The sequence below is a fragment of the Mus pahari genome, chromosome 5 (genome assembly GCF_900095145.1).
Source record: "Mus pahari chromosome 5, PAHARI_EIJ_v1.1, whole genome shotgun sequence".
Classification (NCBI taxonomy): Eukaryota; Metazoa; Chordata; class Mammalia; order Rodentia; family Muridae; genus Mus; species Mus pahari.
The window spans coordinates 17391155-17411921 of NC_034594.1; the positions used below are offsets into that span (position 1 = coordinate 17391155).

At 52.6% G+C, this 20767-nt stretch overlaps 1 protein-coding gene across 2 annotated transcripts; it reads left to right on the top strand.

The window, feature by feature from the left end:
- Nucleotides 1-936: 936 nt before the first annotated feature.
- On the top strand, nucleotides 937-20352 carry LOC110321893 (tyrosine-protein kinase ZAP-70). 2 transcript variants are annotated; one of them, XM_021198479.1, is made up of 13 exons: nucleotides 937-1081; nucleotides 10308-10718; nucleotides 11298-11458; nucleotides 15694-15832; nucleotides 15926-16010; nucleotides 16092-16135; nucleotides 16295-16346; nucleotides 16663-16858; nucleotides 17175-17381; nucleotides 17980-18172; nucleotides 18262-18402; nucleotides 18506-18618; nucleotides 19994-20350. In XM_021198479.1, the coding sequence occupies exons 2-13, from the start codon at nucleotides 10317-10319 to the stop codon at nucleotides 20115-20117; spliced, it is 1857 nt and encodes a 618-aa protein (XP_021054138.1). In that variant the 5' UTR covers nucleotides 937-1081; nucleotides 10308-10316; the 3' UTR covers nucleotides 20118-20350. The 2 variants fall into 2 exon arrangements, with proteins under 2 accessions (XP_021054138.1, XP_021054139.1); XM_021198480.1 differs by lacking the exon at nucleotides 937-1081 and adding an exon at nucleotides 6064-6251 and having other exon boundaries at nucleotides 19994-20352.
- The last annotated feature ends 415 nt before the right edge of the window (nucleotides 20353-20767 follow it).

The following is a 20767-nucleotide window of genomic DNA, read 5'->3' on the forward strand; positions in this document are numbered from 1 at the left end:
TAGAGACTTTGGGGGCGATGCGCGTTTCTAGTATGATCTTGATATGTGAAGTGGTCAAGATGGGAGACCCGTGTGGGGCTGGACTAGAGCGTGTGAGTGTCGGGGACCCCGTTTACTTGTTCCAACTCCAGAGCCAGTTCTTCCCAGAGCCCCTCCAGAACAGCCCTGCCATCGTGGCTTTTTCTAGGTGAACACCAGCTTAGCTCTGGAGTCTCAGTGGGCTCACCCCTCCCTCACCCCAGCTTCAGAGCTTTAGCCTGCCTCTAGGGTTCCGGCAGAAGCCTGCCCCTGTATACTTCCAAGAAATTGGGCACTGAACTGGCTAGATTTATATCAACTTGACACGTATTATAGTTGTCTGAGAGGAAACCTCAGTTGAGAAAACGCTTCTATAAGGTTGCGTTGTGGGCCGTCTGATGATGGGTGGAGCCATCCCCAGGCTGGTGGTCGTGGGTTCTAGAAGAAATCAGGCTGAGCAAGCCAGTAAGCAGCAGCCCTCCATGGCCTTCGCATCAGCTCCTACCTCCAGCTTCCTGCTTTGTTTAAGTTCCTGCCCTGCCTTCCTTTGATGATTAGCAGTGGAAGTATAAGCCAGATAGACAGACCCATTCCTCCCCAACTTGCTTTGGTCACAGTGTTAATCACAGCAATAGTAACCTTATCTAGAACAGGAACACATTGGGGACCCTTCCTTTCCAGAACTTGCCCTTCCCCTAACACTCCAGGTCCCCCCCACCTCAGGTGGGGGCTCACTGTGGGAAGCAGCCTTTGCCCCATCCCTGGCTGCTACAATCCCCGCCTTCCTCCTGTGCTCCCGTCGCCCTTGCGGCTGGTACTACGTGGCCCCGGAAATGTGCTCTGCCCCGCCAGGAGCATGCGGCCTGTGATTTTCCTTCCACACAGCACTTTGCTGCTTTGACGTCAAAACTTCAAACACGGCTCTCTTTCCTGTCTTCGCATCAAGGAAATAGGCTGAGCTGCAGAGAAAGGTGTTGGTGAGAAAGGGTGCTCTGGGGATACCAGGCCTTCCGGCTGGGCCCTGCCGTGCCCTGTGAGTTGTGGTAGCCTCGAGGGTGTCCAGGTGAGTGGCCACCCTTTGGCCTTTGGGGACTGGAGCCCCAGGTGGAGGGAGTGTGAATGTGTGTCACTCCCTTACTCTTATCTCTCTGTGTGAGGAGGGTGGGGTCCACAGGGGCCTGAGGCTGGGCTTGGGTAGGCCCAAGTGGTGGGGACCTGAGACTCTGCAAGTGTGGAGCTAAGGGGCAACCCCTGGGGAAACAGGTCACCCGAGGGGTGCCGGTACTCCGGTGTGTTTTTCTGAGTTCTTAGACTCCGGCTGGGTCAGCTCCTTGGCTTCAGAAAGCAGCAGAGGCAGGCTGGTACAACAGGCCTGTGAGCTTGGACAAAAAAATGTCAGTAGCTCTGGTGAGGGGCTCAAGTCAGGGTCTACTCGTAGGCAGGTCACATTAAAGCAGGGAGAAAGGAGCCAATCGCTACATTTCTGCTCAGAAGCTGTGTGTCCTTGACAGTTTTCTTGCCCTCTCTGAACCTGCATTTAAAAAGCGGATACAGAGTTGGCTGCCTGTTAAATGCTTGCCTCGTTTGTTGGGTAAGAGGCTGGAAGAGGGATCTCAGACAGTGAGGCCTGGCAGAAAACAGCAGGGTTCATGTGAACGGTCACAGAGGCATTCATTGTTCTTGTTTTAGCTAGGACATCAAGCACACAGTAGGTGTTCATTGAAGCCTTGCTGAAAGACTGGGGTCACCAAGTCCTAAGTTGTCAGAGGTTCCTGTGACAAACCCAAAGTTCACCTTCATTTTAGGCTCTGCAATCCCCGCAGGTACCCTGGTGGGCCAGCAGCTAGGAGGGTGTTGAAGTTTACACTTTTTAGGGCCAGGGGCCTGGGTCCATTTAGATCTGCCTGCTCCTTATTGCTGTGTGACCTTGGGCAAGTCACCCCACCTCTCTGTGCTTTCACAGTTTCTGTATCTGACACATCAGTGCTCAGGGACATAGTAGGTGCCATATAGTTAATAGGTTGTTAGGGTGCTAATTGTTATCGTTAGCTCTGGAGGGTCTCAGACCCTGATCACAGATTCTGGAAACTTCCACGAGGCCTGCAGCATCTGGACCACCCTATACTGACCACCCCTGCTCAGGCCCAAGGACCACAGGAATGGGGTCATGCTGACCTAGAGCCAGCTGACGTCGCCTGTCCCCAGTGGGTGCTAATCTCTGGAGATGTTTTTGGTATTAACTTGGGTAATCCCAGCATGCAATGGGTAGATGTCAAGAATGCTGTCAAACACTCCTCTCCACCGCCCCTCCCTCCCCGTTCCTCTACTCTATGGGGCCCTGTCCTGGGTCACCCCAATGTTTCCTACCTACCTTTTACTGTCCTATAGCTGGATATCCAGAGCGCAGAAGCTGCCTTGCTTAGGGGTCACATCACTCCTAGAATCCAGTCAGTGGAGGCTGGGCTGGGGTTCGGACTGTTCTGCAGTTGGAGGGACATTGTCCCATCAATTAACAGATGCTCAGCGAGCTGGATTTGAGACCGTCTCTGGCCCCCACCAGCCTCAAGGCCTTGGCAGTCCAAGTAGTTCGGCTGCAGTGTTGGGGTCCCCAGGGACTTGGCTCAGAGCTCTGCGGTCTCTCCTGTACGGTATTAGTTAGAGACATCAGTTTCTGTTGGGCCTGAGTGACTGTGGGTCAGGTTGCGAGCCTGGCGTCAGCTTCTCCGAGCCTCAGTTTCCCCAGATGAGGAATGGGAGTATCAGTCCCCAGGTGGCAATGGTGCTGAGGAACAGGGTAAGTGGTGTAGATCCTAAAGGATGCCCCACAGCCTCGTGAGGAATCGCCGACCTTGTTCTCTGTGTGGGAGGAAACAGGGGCCAAGATAGAAAAGGGGCTGCTGTGGGCTGTGCCCGGAGGAGCCAGGCTCAGGGCAATCACAGAAAGAGTGATAGACAATGACCGTGAGGGCTGGGATGTGGGAGGTGGGGGCTGAGGAAGGCTCCCCCTCCTAGGTACCCGATGCATCCTGGGAAGGATTGGGGGGGCATGGCAACGTGAACTTTTCTAGCAGAGAGGGGCAGCTGGAATCCCGACTTAGGGGCAAAGGCATGGCTGGCTTAGGTCCCTGAGCAGGTCTTCTCACCCGTGTTCTAGATGGTGAAGCCCCCAGGCCTCCTACTCCCAGCCCTTCTTGTGACCCTCACGCTTGCCAGGCCCTTGAAGGGGCATCCCTGTTCAACACAGCCCATTACAGTCCTTCTTGGCTCCCGGATGTTTAACAGCAATGAAAATGAAACATGCAAGGGACCAAGCAAGATGTCAACATATTGATGCATGTGTATCATATTTAGTGGTAAAGCTAACAAGGGGATGGGCTTGGTGTGGAGAGCCACCTAGAGGTTGTGCTATAGGGAAGTCAGGGGACAGACTGGAATGGAGCGGAGGAGGGGGGTATCTAAGCAGTGCAGAGGCCCCCAGCTTGGACCATGATTGTTGCACCGCCACCGAGGGGCTTGAGCAAGTAGACTGAGCAGGTTCCTGTGGCAGAAGGGAGGACAGAGTGAGTGTGTCAGCACAGGAAGGAACCAGGCCCCGTGCTTGGGAGCTTGGCAGCTCTGAGCAGAATCCATGGCCCTGTCTCAGAGCAGTGGAGAGCCCAGCTTTCTGGCCGGCTCCATACCACCATTCTCTAGGAGATCTGAGACCCTGGGATGTAAATCTATCCTGGAAAACCAGGAAGGAGCCCGTTGCCCTCCGTGGTGTGCTTACTACAGTAACTGCGGTCGCTGGTGCTTATCGTATCATCAAGATGGAACTCTGCTGAGTGACCAATACCAGCTCTGTGTCTGTCGTGAGGAGCCGAATGTGGCCTAGAAATAAGCAATTGTGACTACAGAGGGACTCTGGGTGAAGGCTATGGGGTCCAAGGGGGAGAGAGAGCACAGGGGGCCTAGAACAGGGAGACAGTGATTCTGCATAAGTAAGAGAACGTCCACAGACCAAGTGTGACGGCACATGCTGGCAATCCCAGCACTTGGCGGGTAGAGGCAGGAGGGTTGGATATAGAAAAGCCTTGTTTCAAGAAAGCAAAGTGTGGTGTGGTGGGGGGACTGGGAATATAGCTGAGTGGCTAGCGTTTGTCACACCAGGAAATGAGCTTGACATGGTGGTTGCTAAAGCCAATACGGGACTCAGTGTTGAAGGCAGAGGGATATGTATCTCTGTTAAAGTAGCTGGAGGCAACCTGGTCTTCAGGGTAGCCCAGAAGGCCTTTCAGGACTCCCTCTGACGTCTACTTCACAGGCTACTTGATGTCCCTGGATCTGGCAACTTCCTCCGGGTCGGGTGGGTCAGATTCAGGGCAATAGACGTATTGGGGGTAGGAACGTGGAAGGCCAATGAGCTTCCTACTCAGTTCTAGGATGACTTACAGCCTTCCTACGGCCACTGGATGCAGGGATGGCGTTCTGGACGTGGCCTTCCTGCTCAGGGTTTCCCAGAGGGACTATTCACAGTCTTCCGGGTAGTGGTGATGGCGTGCCATGTGGTCGTGAGTCCCTGAGTAATGTCAAGGTTGACGTGGGTGACCTTGGCCAGGGGGCCCAGCCGTTGGAGCTCCAGGAAGTAGTGCTGACAACTCTGAACGAATGGCGCTTCCTGTGGTTCACGCAGGGGCATCAGCCTAGGGGCCAGAGATGATGGCCCTCTTGGTTCCACACTGCAAGTGTGCTTTGATTTTCTTCGTGGAGTTGAAGACACCAGTAGACTCCATCTTGGCAAGCTCTCCTTCCTGGGAGATGGAGGTGACCTTCCTGTTGATGATCGTTTCCCATTCTCTGCCTGTGCCGTGGATTTGCCGTGGGTAGAGTCATATGGGAACACTACATGGTGTAGACAGACCATCAGTGAGGTCGCTTTGCAGAGTTGAACGCAGCCATGGTGAATAGGTGCCCAACCTGGACATATCCTTCACTGTCATGTCTCAGGGCACTGCAGGAGAAGATGTGGTGGTAATCCTGGGATGGGGAGGAGCAAAGACCATAGTAGGCTTCCTCACCTAAGCCCTGCTTGCTTCCTCCTCTGATGAGGCCCTTGGATCAGCCCAGGCAGGGTCCAGGGTCCTGGTGGGCTTGAAGGACACACTCAGGACAGATCGGTGGTCTGAATGAGAGATGATGATGCTCAGGCTCTGAGTCCAAGTTTGCACTAGGAGGCTGTGAGTGAGCCAGCTGGCTCCTGGGAGCAGCTGGACCACACCAGTCTGGCCTGGTTGCAGGCGGGAGACAAAGACTTGTGCTAACATCTTGCCCCTAGCCCTCATCTTCTGCCTTTTTCTGTCATCTTCCTCTGGTCTCAGCATCTCTCGCTACAGTATCCCTAAAGACTTGGTTCCCATGTTGCATGAATAGGAGGAGAACAAACCAGAAAAGCCAGGAAGGTGGATACAAACGCATGCCTGGATGCAGGCAGCCCTGGGATGGCTGGCTGTCGGCAGGGCATGATGATCATGATGGCTGTCACAGTAGCGGGACAAAGGATGGAAGGGAAACAGGGTGAACACCTACCTCTGGGCCACCTTGGCCTTTGTTCTGAGATGCCAGTCTTGGCTTACAGCCTTGTAGTAGACCCTGAGATCCAGCCCTCCTCAGCCTCTCTTCTATAACTAACATCTGATTACCCAGGCTGCACCTGTGGCCATGTGGGGCAAAGCTGCTCAAAGAGTGTGACTGACAGCTTCCTGCCACAGCTTCCTGCTCCAGAGACCATCCTTGTTACCGACCCCCCTCCCCAGAACAAGTCCCTACTCCCTGACCCCTGCTGCCTTATCCTGCAGCCTTATACTCTGGAAAGCAGCCTTAGGAGCCTCCAGGAAGGGCTGCCTGGGTCTGGGGAGATTGAGAGGGCCAGGGAAGACAAACTCAGTAAAGTCCTGCACGGACAGACATCTGGAAGTGGGTCTGAAGGAAAGCAAGCAACTTGGCCCGGCTGGAGCAGAGTGTGGAGGAGTTTTGATCCAATTAGGGGGCCATAGTAGGTTCTTGAGCAAAGGAGGCCATGGTGACAAATCACCCAGGAGCAGCTTGCAGGTCTCAGAGCTCAGCTCAAGTGGAAACAGACAGTGGGGGACTCAGCTAACCACAGGCATTCTGCGGCTGAGATCTGGGTCTGTTTGTATTAATAGAAACAGTTGGTGGAGGTCAAAGGAGGTGGTGGTGACACAAGACAACATCGGGTGAGAGATCTGACTTTGGGGAGATGCGTGTAAAATTTGGATAGCTATGGCGGGATGATCAAGTAAGGGTGCAAGGCTGGGAAAGAGGAGAGAGAGGGAGAAAGAGGGACGAGGAGAAGGATGGAGAGAGAGGGAGGGAGAGGGAGGTTGGGAGGGGGAGAGAGAGACAGAGACACAGAGAGAGACAGAGAGAGACAGACAGATAGACAGACACACACACACAAAGAGAGACAGACACAGACAGATACACAGAGAGACAGACAGAGAGAGAGAGAGACACACACACAGAAAGACAGACACAGACAGACAGACAGACATACAGACACACACACACACAGAGACAGAGAGAGAGAGAACACACAGGAAGTATAAGGACCAAAAAGGTCAAGCCAGGGACTTTGTGAGGACCAGAGAGATCTGAGACCAAACAGAAGGGAGGGACACGACACCCACTCCCAAGAGGACCTGGCATGGAGCATCAGGTGCTTGCCTAGTACCTCCCTAGCCAGGGGTGGAGCAGGGCACCAGGCTAGATGAGAGCGGGAATGGGAGTCAGTCAGATGGAGACCCAGAGGGAAGCCAGCCTGATTGTTAAAGTTTTCCTGCTTCTGTTCTTACTGAGGATGTGAATACGGCTAAACTTCCCAGCTGCTCTTCCCACCCTTTGTTTAAAAATGGAGGTAGTTTACATCCAGTGGTGTCTTCAGACCGCCCATGGAAGAGGTCTGATCTGACAGATGTGTGCAGGCGAGAAACAGCTACTTTTGCCAAACTGTAGGCTATTCTCCGATTCCGTCAGGTCCCTGTAGTCGCCCCCACCCGTTGCCGGCCGACAGAGCTCCCTGCTGCAGTTCTGACAGGAGCCTGGTTGGCAGCCAGCCATTCTTTGCTTTGGTCACAGGGCATGCTGCTGTGCCATCTACACTGGACGCACCTGCCTCTCTCTACCTGTTGAGAAATATTTACGTCACTTTCAGCGTTTGACAGTTTTGAATAAAAATTGCTATAAAAATTCCCATGGAAGCTTTTCTATCAGGTTTTTTTTTTTTTTTTTTTTTAAGGAGTCTGGAAGTTGGTGGCTTATTTCAGGTCATCTCATGAAATACTCTCTTAAAAGACTCTTTTTAGAAAAGGTTCTCTTGGGGCTGGAGAGATGGCTCTGTGTTGAAGAGCACTGGTTGCTCTTCCAAAGGACCTGGGTTTTATTCAGCATCTGAACGGACTCATAACTGTCTATAACGCCCACCCTCTTCAGGCACACATCTAATCTACAGACATACATGCACACAAAACGCTCATATACATATAACAAAATAATTGAAAAAATTAAAGGGTCCTTCCCTCCCTCCCCTCCCTCCCCTCCCTCCCCTCCCTTTTTTGGTTTTCTGAGACAGGGTCTCACTATCGCAGGGGCCTTAACCGTATCCCAGGCTAGCTTGGAACTCAGTCCTTCAGGCTCAGCTTCCCAAGTACTAGGATCACAAGTGTGTATCACCAGACCAGTTTGGAAACTACCCTTCTCCCAGTGGAAAGACCAAGACTGCAGCACCAATGATGGTGTGGGTTTCTGATCACTGCTTGCAATTAAGTGTTGTGGGGCTGGGTAGCCCATGGCTTCCCACCCTGCATCTCTGTCATGTGATCGGGGCCTCGGCCTGCTCCCACCCAAGTATCTTCCCCAGCTTCAGCCTCGATCCCTGCCCCTCCCTGGACACTCCTAGCAGACACAGCCTCTCTCAGTTACCAAGCCTGTCCTTACACCCGGATGCCTTCATTGGCATAAGGAGGACACCGAGTCCCTTCCGAGTCTTCCTGGGCAGCTCAGTAGGTACCAGGTAGTTGTTATGATGAGCTAATTGTTTTCAACATTGCAGAAAAGCAAGAGTACTGAGGGTGGAAAGAGTGAATGGTCTTGTATCCAGCCCTGGGTTCTGCAGCTCACATTCTGCTGTGCTAATCAGAGGGATTGGCCCTCGTTATTCACAGATTCCATATCTGAGAATTCACCTGCTGGCTAAACTTTGCAATCCTCAAAATAATATGGTGTTTCCCCCACGATTTGCAGATATACACTGAATGGAAAGAATTATTGAGTCACAGATGATAATCTCACCATGGAGCATGAGCAATATAGGGCTCTGCTGCTTGCTCCTGTGGGGTGGCACATTTCTTGGGCCTTCCCATATGAGGCAGAGGTTCTGTGATAGATCCAGATGCAGCCAAGCAATGTGTATTCAACCAGATGTTATGAAACACACACACACACACACAGTACAGCTGGCTCTGATGGGAACCCAATGCTGTTAGGCAAATGCTGAAGACAATGAGACAAGAGGATCTCAGGTTCAAGGCCTGCCTAGGACCTGCCTTTAAGCCTGGTGTGTTGGTGCAGGTTTATATTCCCAGTAAATAGGAGGAGGAGGCAGGAGGATCAAGAGTTTAATCAGTCTCAACCACATAGTGAGTTTGAGGCCAACCTGGGCTACATGAAGCCCCCACCTCAAGCCCCCTCCCCAATAGTAAATATTGGCCACATGGCCAGGGGATCTAAGTGTGCATTGCTTAGTAGCCATAGTTCAGTATTTGCGGAGATTTTTCTAGAACGACTGTGGGCAGCGATTGTTGACAACCTTCTTACCCATCCCTCTCCATCCGTTGTGTGTACTTTAGATGTTTATCAGGCTACAGTCACAGTGCCCACCACGGCCTGAGCATTCTGCATGCAGATCTGCAGCTGGGGCTCAGCACTGTGTGGTTCTCCTTGACGGAGCAGATACAATAAATCTTAATTCACACCGAAATTTGGTTAATTCAGACACTGGTGTAACCCAAGCCTGAACAAGATACAGGGTACTAGCAGCCTTTCAGGTAGTTTAGGGTAGACAATTTAAAATTACTTGCCAATCATATTATCTGTCTGTCTGTCTGCCCATTTGTCCATCTATCTACCTCAGATCTGTCTAGTATGCATGTATCAATGCATATATTTATCTCAGATCTATATCTATCTATCTATCTATCTATCTATCTATCTATCTATCTATCTATCTATCTATCTATCTATCTCTTAGATCTATCATCTATGTGTCTGCCCACCCATCCACCTGCCCATCCATCTACCCACTCACCCATCCATTTACCCTAGGCTGACCTTAAATTTATATGACCCTCTTGCCTCAGCCTCCCAAACACTGGGGTAGCATACTCGAGCCACCATCCTTTTCTGTCTCTTCTCCCCAACCACACACCCCATTTCGTCCTAATGGTTGCATCAGACTTAACAGAGTAAAATCCTGACTCTTAACCATCTCCCTAAGGATGGGTAGTCAGATCAGTTCTTACTTTCTGAAGCTGGTTCTGGCGGGCAGAGGGGCAAGGCAGAGGGAATTACAGAAGATCAAGGGCATCTTCTGTGAAGCAGGGACGGTTGGGGCCAGGTTCCCTGATGAGTGGTCGGTTAGCCTTGCTCTGCCTTACACTCTCCCCTCCTGCTTTTGTTTTGTTTTTTTCAAGACAGGGTTTCTCTGTAGCCTTGGTTGTCCTGGATCTTGCTCTATAGACCAGGCTGTCCTTGTCACAGATTTACCTGCCTCTGCCTGCCAAGTGCTGGGATTAAATGCATGGACCAACACTGTCCAGCTTCCGCTATAAAAGTTTTTTTTTGAGATGGTTCCACCTCATCCTCATGCTCTGAGCTAGAGGAGGAGGCCCTTCTAGCCATGGTAACCTCATTCTCTCTTACATCATTCTTAAAAATCTTAAAAATCTTAAAAATCCAGACTTCAATCTATAATGGTCACGCCTATCACACTATTGGCTGCCACCTTCTGAGCGTGTGTGGCCTTCGAAAGGGAAGGGAATGACATGTGTTTGGGAACTGAAGGGACAGTTCAGGCCTGGGGACCTTCGGGGTGTCTGGATGTTGTGCACAGGTCCCCAAAAAGTCAGAAGTGGGTTTCAGAAGTGGGTGCCAGGACAGGGTAGCTCCTCTCTGGAACTGACTCCCTTGCACAGGTGAGGCGCCCTGACGGCCCTGCAATGCCTTTGCACTCACAGGGCCCGGCGATGCCCGACCCGGCGGCGCACCTGCCATTCTTCTATGGCAGCATCTCGCGGGCCGAGGCCGAGGAGCACCTGAAGCTGGCAGGCATGGCCGACGGGCTGTTCCTGCTGCGCCAGTGCCTGCGCTCGCTGGGTGGCTACGTGCTGTCCCTGGTGCACGACGTACGCTTCCACCATTTCCCCATCGAGCGCCAACTCAACGGCACGTACGCCATCGCGGGCGGGAAGGCGCACTGCGGCCCGGCGGAGCTCTGCCAGTTCTACTCTCAAGACCCCGACGGGCTGCCCTGCAACCTGCGTAAGCCGTGCAACCGGCCGCCCGGACTCGAGCCACAGCCTGGGGTCTTCGACTGCCTGCGCGATGCTATGGTGCGCGACTACGTGCGCCAGACCTGGAAGCTGGAGGTGAGGGCGTAGCCAGAGGGGCGTGGCCAGAGGGGGCGTGGCCGAGGCACGGAGGCTGATGCTGTGTCTTCACTGGCTTGCAAGATGCTCGGAGGCCTGGGATTTGGAGACAGAACGCTGAGGCCCTAGTTGAGTCCATGACCTGGAAGGAGGAGTACAGGTCCAGGCTTGGTGGCAGTTTGTCTTGCGCAGCCTGAGTGATGCTGTGGTGCCTGAAGGTGTCAGAGAGGACCTTGAAGGGCAGGCCTGTGGCCTACAGAAGGATGGCAGAGACTATAGGCTGTAGTTCACAGCATGTGCTATGCTTGAGCAGGAAATTGTATAGGATCTTGAAGCTGATGAGCTTCAAGCTAGCCTAGAAGGTGAAGCCTAGGCACGGTGTCTCCCTGGGTGGGTTAGGAAGGAGACCTTAGAGCTGGCGGAGGTTCCTCCAACAGCTTACAGACACACCCTAGAGGTGCCTAGGTGGGTGGGTTCCGCCTTCGGAACAGGTGATCTGGAAAGTATGGAGCAAGCAAGTGGGTTCTGGTGGCTGGCCACTTGGCCACTCCCATAACGCTCCTCTTTCCTCCTCCTCAGGGCGATGCACTAGAGCAGGCCATCATCAGCCAGGCCCCACAGGTGGAGAAGCTCATTGCCACCACAGCCCACGAGCGAATGCCCTGGTACCACAGCAGCCTGACTCGCGAGGAGGCCGAGCGCAAGCTCTATTCCGGCCAGCAGACCGACGGCAAGTTCCTGTATGTGGGGCATGGGAGTTGATGAGGGGCCAGGGCTTATTGGTTGAAATCCTGGGGGCCAGGTGGGCAGGCAGACCTGAGTGTGCGTGTGGGCTCAGAGAGCAAATATGTCTGTGTTCACATGCGCAGAGGTACTTTGATGCCGTAAAGTCCTCACCGTGAACTGGAAGGACTCCAGAGCTGGTGCACCTGCATTGAACCTAGTAGGCTACGGGACTTGGGCTGGGTAGCAGGCAATGAAGCAATCTATTCTATAGATGTCAGCAGTGTCTGCCTGAGACCTGTGTAAAGAGTCACAGGAATCAATGTGTGTAGAGCAATAGTGTGGGCAAGTTAGATGTGAGCCCTTGTTCCTTGTGTGTCTGTGTCTGTGTGTGTCTGAGCCACAGCAGGGGATATTCATGAGTTTGTTATGGTCAAAGACTCTCTGAAACTCTTTTTAGAAGCTTGCTGGACATTCAAAAGCCGGGGCCAGGTGCTACTTTCTTGCTTGGGTGTGAGTGTTTTAACTATAAATATTATTCAGATATCAGCCAGTCACTAGGCATCCAGATAGGAGAGTTGGTGCCTGCCTCTCTGTGACCCCAGAAAGCCCAGTGTTTATATCAAATAGCCTGGGGGACAGCAAGAGACCAAGAAAAATGATGAAGCGCCAGATACCTGGACAATTAGTTGAGGCTGGCTTTGGCTGGAGACCCTGGCAGGTTCTCCTTGTGAACCTTTGTCATCAGCTATGACGATGGAAATGCCTGCTTGCTCCCTGGTCCCATTTGGTTGGAGCACTTCTGTCCATCATTTAACTCCAAGGCGGTACCTAGCTTTAAAATGAAGATGTGTGTCTTGTAGGCAACAGAAAGATGGATTTCCGTTTCTTGATCCATTCAGTCAGTCTGTGTGTTTTGATTGGAGGATTGAGGGCATTGATATTTATTACTGGAATGTGTTCACTGTGGCCATCACATTGTTGATGTTTGTTCTTGTTTGTGTTCTCAGTGTTATTTTCTGTTTTAATAATTATGCCTTTGTATCTCTCTCCACAGTCTGTCTGCTATACTTATTCCTCTCTTTGCCCAATAAAGCTTTGTGTGTTTTCTTTAAGTTTGGCTATACTATATTTTTTATTAATTAAACTATTTATTTATTTAATGTATGAACGCTCTGCTGCATGTTTACCTGCATGCCAGAAGAGGGCATCGAATCCCATTACAGATGGTTGTGAGCCACCATGCAGTTGCTGGGAACTGGACACGGGTCCTCTGGAAGAGCAGTTAGTGCTCTTAACCACTGAGCCATCTCACCAGCCCTAAGCTGTTAAGGCTGTTTATGTTGTAGAAAGTCTTTCTATCTCTCATGGCAGATAGTTTTGCTGGGTATATTTTAGGTTGTGTCTTAGAGTTTCATTGCTGTGAACAGACACCATGACCAAGGCAACTCTTATAAGGACAACATTTAACTGGGGCTGGCTTACAGGTTCAGAGGTTCAGTCCATTATCATCAAGGTGGGAGCATGGCAATGTGCAGGCAGGTATGGTGTAGGAGGAGCTGAGAATTCTACATCTTGTTCCTAAGGCAAACAGAAGATTGGCTTCCAGGGTGCTAGAATGAGGGTCTTAAAGACCACTCCCATAATGACATACTTATTTCAACAAAGCCACACCTATCTACTCCAACAAGGTCACACCTCCTAATAGTGCCACTCCCTGGGCCAAGCATAATCAAACCATTACAGCTTGGCAGTCAGACTTTTAGGGCATCGTTCCAGGCTCTTCTGGCCTTCAAAGTTTTCACTGGGAAATCTGATGTTTTCTAATATCTGTATGCAAGTCGTGTTTTTCCTTTGGCCCTTCTAACCACATTCTCTTTGTTACATAGACCTAGTGTTCTAATGATAGGCCGTGGGGACTTTCTTTTCTGGTCTCCTCTATTTGATGTTCTATGAGTTCCTGTATCCACACGGGTGTGTCTTTCCTTAGTTTGGGGAAGTTTTCTTCTATGATCTTGTTGAAGAACTTATCTATGCCAGTAACTTGAGATTCTCCCCCAAACTCCCCGCCCCTGTCTACGCCTACAGTTCTAGGGCTTGATTTTTTTTCCATCATGTCCCAAAGTTACTATTTTTACAGTGTGTGTGTGTGTTCCTTGGGTATGTGGTCTAGACCCTCTACTTTGTCTTTGAGATCTAATATTCTATCTCCTGCTTGATATATTCTACATGTATGGCTTTCCTTTGAGTTTTCATGTTGGACTTCTCAGTTACTTCTTCATTCTGGCTTGAGTTCCCTTCAGCGTTTCTATCCTGATGGAATCCTTCCCTCAGCCCCGTGCTTGTGGTTTCCTGGGCATCACTCAGGCAGGTATCCTCCTCAAGCTTGCTCTCCTCAACGTCACTGAACTGTTTCTTAAGTGCCTTCTCTAAGCTCCTCGAATGCCTTGATGAAGTTTATGATTGGCTACATTCTCTGTCCTGGAGTTCACCCAGGGCAGTGGTTCTCAACCTTCCTAATGCTGCAGCCCTTCAATGCAGTTTTTCATGTTGTGGTGACCCCTCAACCATAAATTTATTTCCATTGCTTCTTTATTACTGTAATTTGGCTACTGTTATGATTTGCGATGTAAATATCTGTGCTTTCCAGTGATCTTAGGAGACCTCGGTGTGAGAGGGTCTTTCTATCCCCAAAGGGGTTGAAGCCCACAGGTTGAGAACTGCTGATGTAAGCCATCCTCACTGGCAAACATTTCTACAGGATTGGTAGGTTTTGGAGAAAAGATAGTGGCGTGATCTTTCATGTAGGCATTCTTGTGATGACATCTGGGCGTGTGAACTTCCTTTGTTCTGAATTTGTTACGGACAGAGCAGGTTGGGGAAGAGAAGGTGTTGGGAAGGTTGGGTCTAGAGACTGGAAATAGCTTGGATGGAATGAAGGCAGGTGGGCAGGGGGCCTGGGCTTTCTGTTCCAGGCCTGGAACATGGGAGTGGATCTGTTTGATATGACCTGGGAAAGTCCCGTGGTTTGGGGACCTAGGTGGGGACGATCCTGGGCCAAACCTAGAATCCTCTACAGTGAAGGGTAGACTAGGCTGTGTGCTGGATGTAGGACCCAGGCTAAACCTAGTGGGTTATAAAAAAAAAAGAAGGTACAGCTGGGGAGGTCGGGGTACTCACTAGGCTGGATCCTGGAGGGGACAGAGGAAGTCTGGGTGGCTAGAGGGTAGTGAAGGTGGCTCAGAAGGGGCCTGTGGGTGGTTTGCAGGTACAACAGGTCCTTGTGGAGGCCTTGGCTGCTGTGCAGGTTCAGGTGGCCAGAACAGGCTGGGTCGCTGGCTGTGGGACCCAGGTTGTGGACAAATGAAAGACTGGGCATTTGAGGGTACCACAGGCTAATGCCTCAAGGAGGACATGGAAAGTCTGTGTATGGAATGGGGTGGCGGAAGGAGTGCCCAAATGAAGGACCTCTGACTTATAGCTCTTATATTGTGCAGTGACATGTCGCCTCCAACAAGGCCACGCCCCTCCAAGGCCACACCCCTCCAACAAGGCCACACCCCTCCAATAAGGCTACACCTCTTTCAACAAGGCCATATCTTCTCCAACAAGGCCACACCTCTTCTAACAAGGCCACACCTTCTCCAACAAGCCCATACCTCCTAATCCTTCCCAAGCAGTTCCACTATCTGGGGACCAAGCGTAGAAGATCTTTTGGGGGGGGCATTCTCATTCAAACCATCACAGTGGCTGATTGTCAGTCATGGGTGGTTAAGTAGTCCTCACATGATACTGTGTTGTTTGAGGTATTGAATGACTTTTGCCATGGGGTTTCATGTAGTGTTGGCACTGTATGACTCTCAGTATGTGTTTGTTATAATATGTATGCATGTGTGTGTGTGTATGTGTGTGTGTGTGTGCGTGCGTGTGCGTGCATGTGTGTGCGTGCGTGTGTGAGCATGGGTGACCTACCTCCACAGCTCCATATCCACTGTGGGCCATCAGTATTCCCCTGGGAAGAGATTCAAGTCTGCCTTTGGATCACCTCATGTGTCCTTTCCCCTCTCTGTTTCCCTCCCCCATGGTCACCATAAGGTCAGAAGCTGGCTGACACCCAGCAGTGGCTTTTCCCACTCTCTGCTGTTGCTTTGGGAGGTTCTGGGTATGGAGCCCATAGCATGTGTGTTAGTACCTGAGGCACAGGAAGTCCCCTCCATGTTGCTGTCGCAGTGACACCCTTTCTGCCCTTCAGGCTGAGGCCCCGGAAGGAGCAGGGCACATATGCACTGTCCCTGATCTATGGGAAAACTGTTTACCACTATCTCATCAGCCAGGACAAGGCTGGCAAGTACTGCATCCCCGAAGGCACCAAGTTTGACACGCTCTGGCAGGTAGGCCGCCCACATTCTGAGGAGAACCCTGTGATAGTGTGCTCAGCTTGGGGTGGGGGGGGAGGAGGCCTCACCTGACACCCCTTCCCACAGCTGGTGGAGTACCTGAAGCTGAAGGCGGATGGACTAATTTATCGCTTGAAGGAGGTCTGTCCCAACAGCAGCGCCAGCGTGGCAGGTGAGGGGGCAGAGACAGGAGGCAGGCAGGCATGTAGGAGGTCTGTCTCCCACACTCACTGTTCCTTCTGCTCCCTAACAGCTGCTGCACCCACCCTCCCAGCCCACCCATCCACATTCACTCAGGTGAGCGCGTGGCACCTCAGCGCTGAGACATGACATTGGGAGGGTGGGTGGGATGGAGGAGATCGCCATGCAGGGGACTGTCCCGGGGTGTCCTCAGCAGGCACGGGTCTCATGAGAGGGCTGGGTCTCGCTGACTGCTGCTGACCCTGTGACCTTTAGCCTCAGAGACGAGTGGATACCCTGAACTCGGATGGATACACCCCTGAACCAGGTGAGCCGCAGAGGCGGAGCTGTGCATGCGCTTATGCCCACCCGAAAGCAGGGTCCCTGGCTGGCTTGTGGGACTTAGCAAGAGTTGACAAAGACAGAGCCATTGCCAGGGTCTGCCCCATACACAGCAATGCTTAGTCATCACGCCCATCCATGGGCCTGTATATCCTAGTGTATGCTGACACATGAGGGTGGGTACATCATGGCTTATGGCCGTGTGTCTGGTGTGTCTGAGCTTCCCTGTCCTTTACGTGCTCCTCCCCNCCCCCTGTTCCCATTCCTTTCTAACCCGGGAGTGCAACTGTATGTACACCCAGCACGCTTAGCATCACCGACAGACAAGCCCCGGCCGATGCCCATGGACACAAGTGTGTACGAGAGTCCCTACAGCGACCCCGAGGAACTCAAGGACAAGAAGCTCTTCCTGAAGCGAGAGAATCTCCTTGTGGCGGACATCGAGCTTGGCTGTGGCAACTTTGGCTCAGTGCGCCAGGGAGTCTACCGCATGCGCAAGTAAGACGGGGGGGGGGGGGCTTCTGTCACGGTGTGGGTATCAGAGCAGAGGAGCTGTAGGAGCCAGGGACCCCTGAGAGGGAGACACTGGAACCCCTGTGTTGACAGGCCATGACAGGCTATGACAGGCCACGCAGGCACTCCCTGGGAAGGTGTCTCTGGCTGAGGCAGTCCTGGCATCTCTGGGAGTCAATGGCTTGGCAGTGAGCCAGAGGGTACATGGTTGACTGGGGGTGGGGGTGGGGCAAGAGAGCCGGGTGTGGCCTGTGCTGGCCCAGTTCCCACTCATGCTGTCTGTGGCCACGCGACTGGGTAGGAAGCAGATCGACGTGGCCATCAAGGTGCTGAAGCAGGGCACAGAGAAGGCTGACAAGGACGAGATGATGCGAGAGGCCCAGATCATGCACCAGCTTGACAACCCCTACATCGTGCGGCTCATCGGAGTGTGCCAGGCGGAGGCGCTCATGTTGGTCATGGAGATGGCGGGAGGCGGGCCGCTGCACAAGTTCCTGCTAGGAAAGAAGTGAGCCTAGGGGTGGAGGGCTGGGGGTGGGGGGAGACAGAGAGAAACACACAGACATACAGAGAGAGAGAGAGAGACAGAGAGACAGAGAGACACACAGAGACAGAGACAGACAGACATACACACAGAGACACACAGAGAAAGAGAAACAGACACAGAGACAGACAGACAGACAGACAGACAGACACAGACACACACAGAGAAATAAAGATACATAGACACAGACAGAGACAGACACAGAGGCAGACACACTCACATACACACAGAGGCACACACATACAAACAGAGAGACAGACAAACAGACACAGAGACAGATAGACACGGGGCACACCACCTGCCTTTACTTCTTCCTGGACATGCCTGCCCCATGTGTACTCTGATGCCCACACTCATGCTACAAAGAAGAGCTCCTGACTCTGTTCCCTCACGTGCACCATGGTGGCAATAGCAGGATCCATGCCCAGGGCTCCTATAAACATTGAAGCACTGCCAACAAGGACGGTCTACATGCCAGCCACCTCACCGATGCCCAGGTTTTCTGTGCCACACCCATGCCCCATGGGAAGGGAGGCTGACTCCACCATCCCCTCCACCCCAGGGAGGAGATCCCCGTGAGCAACGTGGCGGAACTGCTACACCAGGTGGCCATGGGCATGAAGTATTTGGAGGAGAAGAACTTTGTGCACCGCGACCTGGCAGCCCGCAATGTTCTACTGGTCAATCGGCACTACGCCAAGATCAGCGACTTTGGTCTGTCCAAAGCACTGGGTGCTGATGACAGCTATTACACGGTGAGCGCCACCCCAGTGGTGCCCAGGTGGAGGTGGCTGGTGGGGGAGGGGTCCCGGGCTCCGTTCCTAGCAGCTCCTCCCCGTCTCAGGCCCGGTCTGCAGGGAAGTGGCCTCTGAAGTGGTACGCGCCAGAGTGCATCAACTTCCGGAAGTTCTCCAGCCGCAGTGATGTCTGGAGCTACGGGGTCACCATGTGGGAGGCCTTCTCCTACGGCCAGAAGCCCTACAAGGTAGGCTGGGCAGTTTGGCAGCGGTGGGCTGGGGAGGTGGACCAGCGTGAGGGACAGACCCTGGCTCCTCACACACTCACGCCCTTGTCCCTGGCCTGAGCAGAAAATGAAGGGCCCCGAGGTCCTGGACTTCATCAAGCAGGGTAAGAGGATGGAATGCCCGCCGGAGTGTCCGCCCGAGATGTATGCACTTATGAGTGACTGCTGGATATACAAGTGAGTTCCAGGGGGCGGGGATGTGGCTGTACAGCCCTGAACCTGGAGAGGATGTCCTCAAGCCCCGTCAGCACTACCTTTACCCTTAGTACTCCACTCACAGTCACACCCGGCTTCTACCTTTAATCTGTCCCCATCTGTGCTTGGCTCCCCAACACACTGGCCCTGCAATGCAGCCATGGCCCTGCTGCCACCAGCACACGGTTCCCGGAGTACTAGACCACCACGTCACACTGTCACACTGTCACCCAGCGCAATGTTAGTGTCCCCACGACTAGGATGACTTTCCAGTGTTTCATTATCAATCCCTACCGATTGATGGCCGATGCTCAATGACCAAGGATGCAGGGAAGTCACGAGTGCTGGAGCCACATGCTTAACACACTTAACTCTCAGTCACCTGACCCCACCCAGACCAGATGACAAGGAGATACCCAAACAAGCCACTCGTTCCAACATTTGATGTGCCTCAAAACAACCACGGCATTGACTTTGGAACAGTCCATGTGACAGGAATGGGTTGGTCGGTGCATCCCATTTCAATTCAGGCTAACTCAGCCTTTCTCAGAAAAGACCCACAACACCCAAGCCGGGTCCCATCCCAGCACCACGAACCAGCTCCCTATCGGTCAAACCTGCTGGCGCTCCAATACCCCCCTCCCAAGCCACATACCCACCCCTGTGTAAGCTTGCACCTGGCTCATGTACCCAGCCTGTCTGTATTTGACATCCTTGGTCCCTGTGGGCAGGACTGTACACTCTGAGCTCCAGTGCACTTCTTCTTCTTCTAATTTATTTATTTATGTATCAAAAAGATTTATTTATTTATTTATAATATGTAAGTACACTGTAGCTGTCTTCAGACACTCCAGAAGAGGGAGTCAGATCTCGTTATGGATGGTTGTGAGCCACTATGTGGTTGCTGGGATTTGAACTCAGGACCTTCGGAAGAGCAGTCGGTGATCTTAACCACTGAGCCATCTCACCAGCACCATTGCTCTCTTCAGATATACCAGAAGAGGGCATCGACCCCATTGCAGATGGTTGTGAGCCACCATGTGGTTGCTGGGAATTGAACTCAGGACCTCTGGAAGAGCAGACAGTGCTCTTAACCGCCGAGCCATCTCTCCAGCCCCCAGTGCACTGTTTCTGTACCTCCTGGATAATACTCAATATGACATGGTTATCCGTGTTCTGTAAGGCAGCAGCTCTGCTTGTTAAGGCTGGGCACCCCAGAATTCCATCCATCTCACACCAAGGAGACCTCATCCAACAGCCCTCCCTCCTCTGAGCCCCAAAAGTCTGCTCCAACTCCCCGTTCCTTGTTACCTTTGGTACCCTCTGGCTGACGCTGGGTTCTGGGTCTTCCCGACAGGTGGGAAGATCGCCCGGACTTCCTGACTGTGGAACAACGTATGCGGAACTATTACTACAGCCTGGCCAGCCGGGCCGAGGGACTCCCACAGTGTGAACAGGTGGCCGAGGCCGCATGTGGCTGAGCCCCAAGCCTCCCTACACCCTCTGTCCAGGATGGGCTGTGTTCAGGAGCCCAATTGACTGTCCCACGTGATTCTCCCCGCCTCATGGGCTGGGCTGATGGGATATTGGTAAACATCACCTGTGGGCTGAGAGGATGTGCGCCCCCAAAGTCTCCTTCCGCTGTTTCTGAGTGGGAGCCCAGAGTCCTCCAGGCGTCACTGTCAACATCGGAATAAACTCCACTTCTCTTTGCTGAGTATTCTCATCTTCTCTGGACCAGGGCCAGGAGCTTGGGAAGGGCTGGGCAATTGAGTGGAACTGGTAAGAAAAAAACGTAGCAATCTCTTCAGTAGGTCCAGCCCCATAGGGGCCCCATGGAAGATAAGGCTGTGGTAGGGTTATCTGGTGAACGAGGTGTCAGGGCAAACTGGGAAATGGAGGCCAGGGTGGGTTTGAGTGCTGAGGGTGTCAGGGGCCTCAGCATCTCTGATTGGACACCACGGGCACATCTGTACCAGCTACACACCAGGATCAATCGCCTGGAGAGGCTTTTACAGACCATCTGCCCCCCTCCCCAGCCAGCTGAAAAGGGTTTTCTGGCCTCTTTAGGGGGTCCTCACACCCAGTTCTTACACCTGTCCTGACTGGGTTGTTGCCAGTGTCCGCCCCC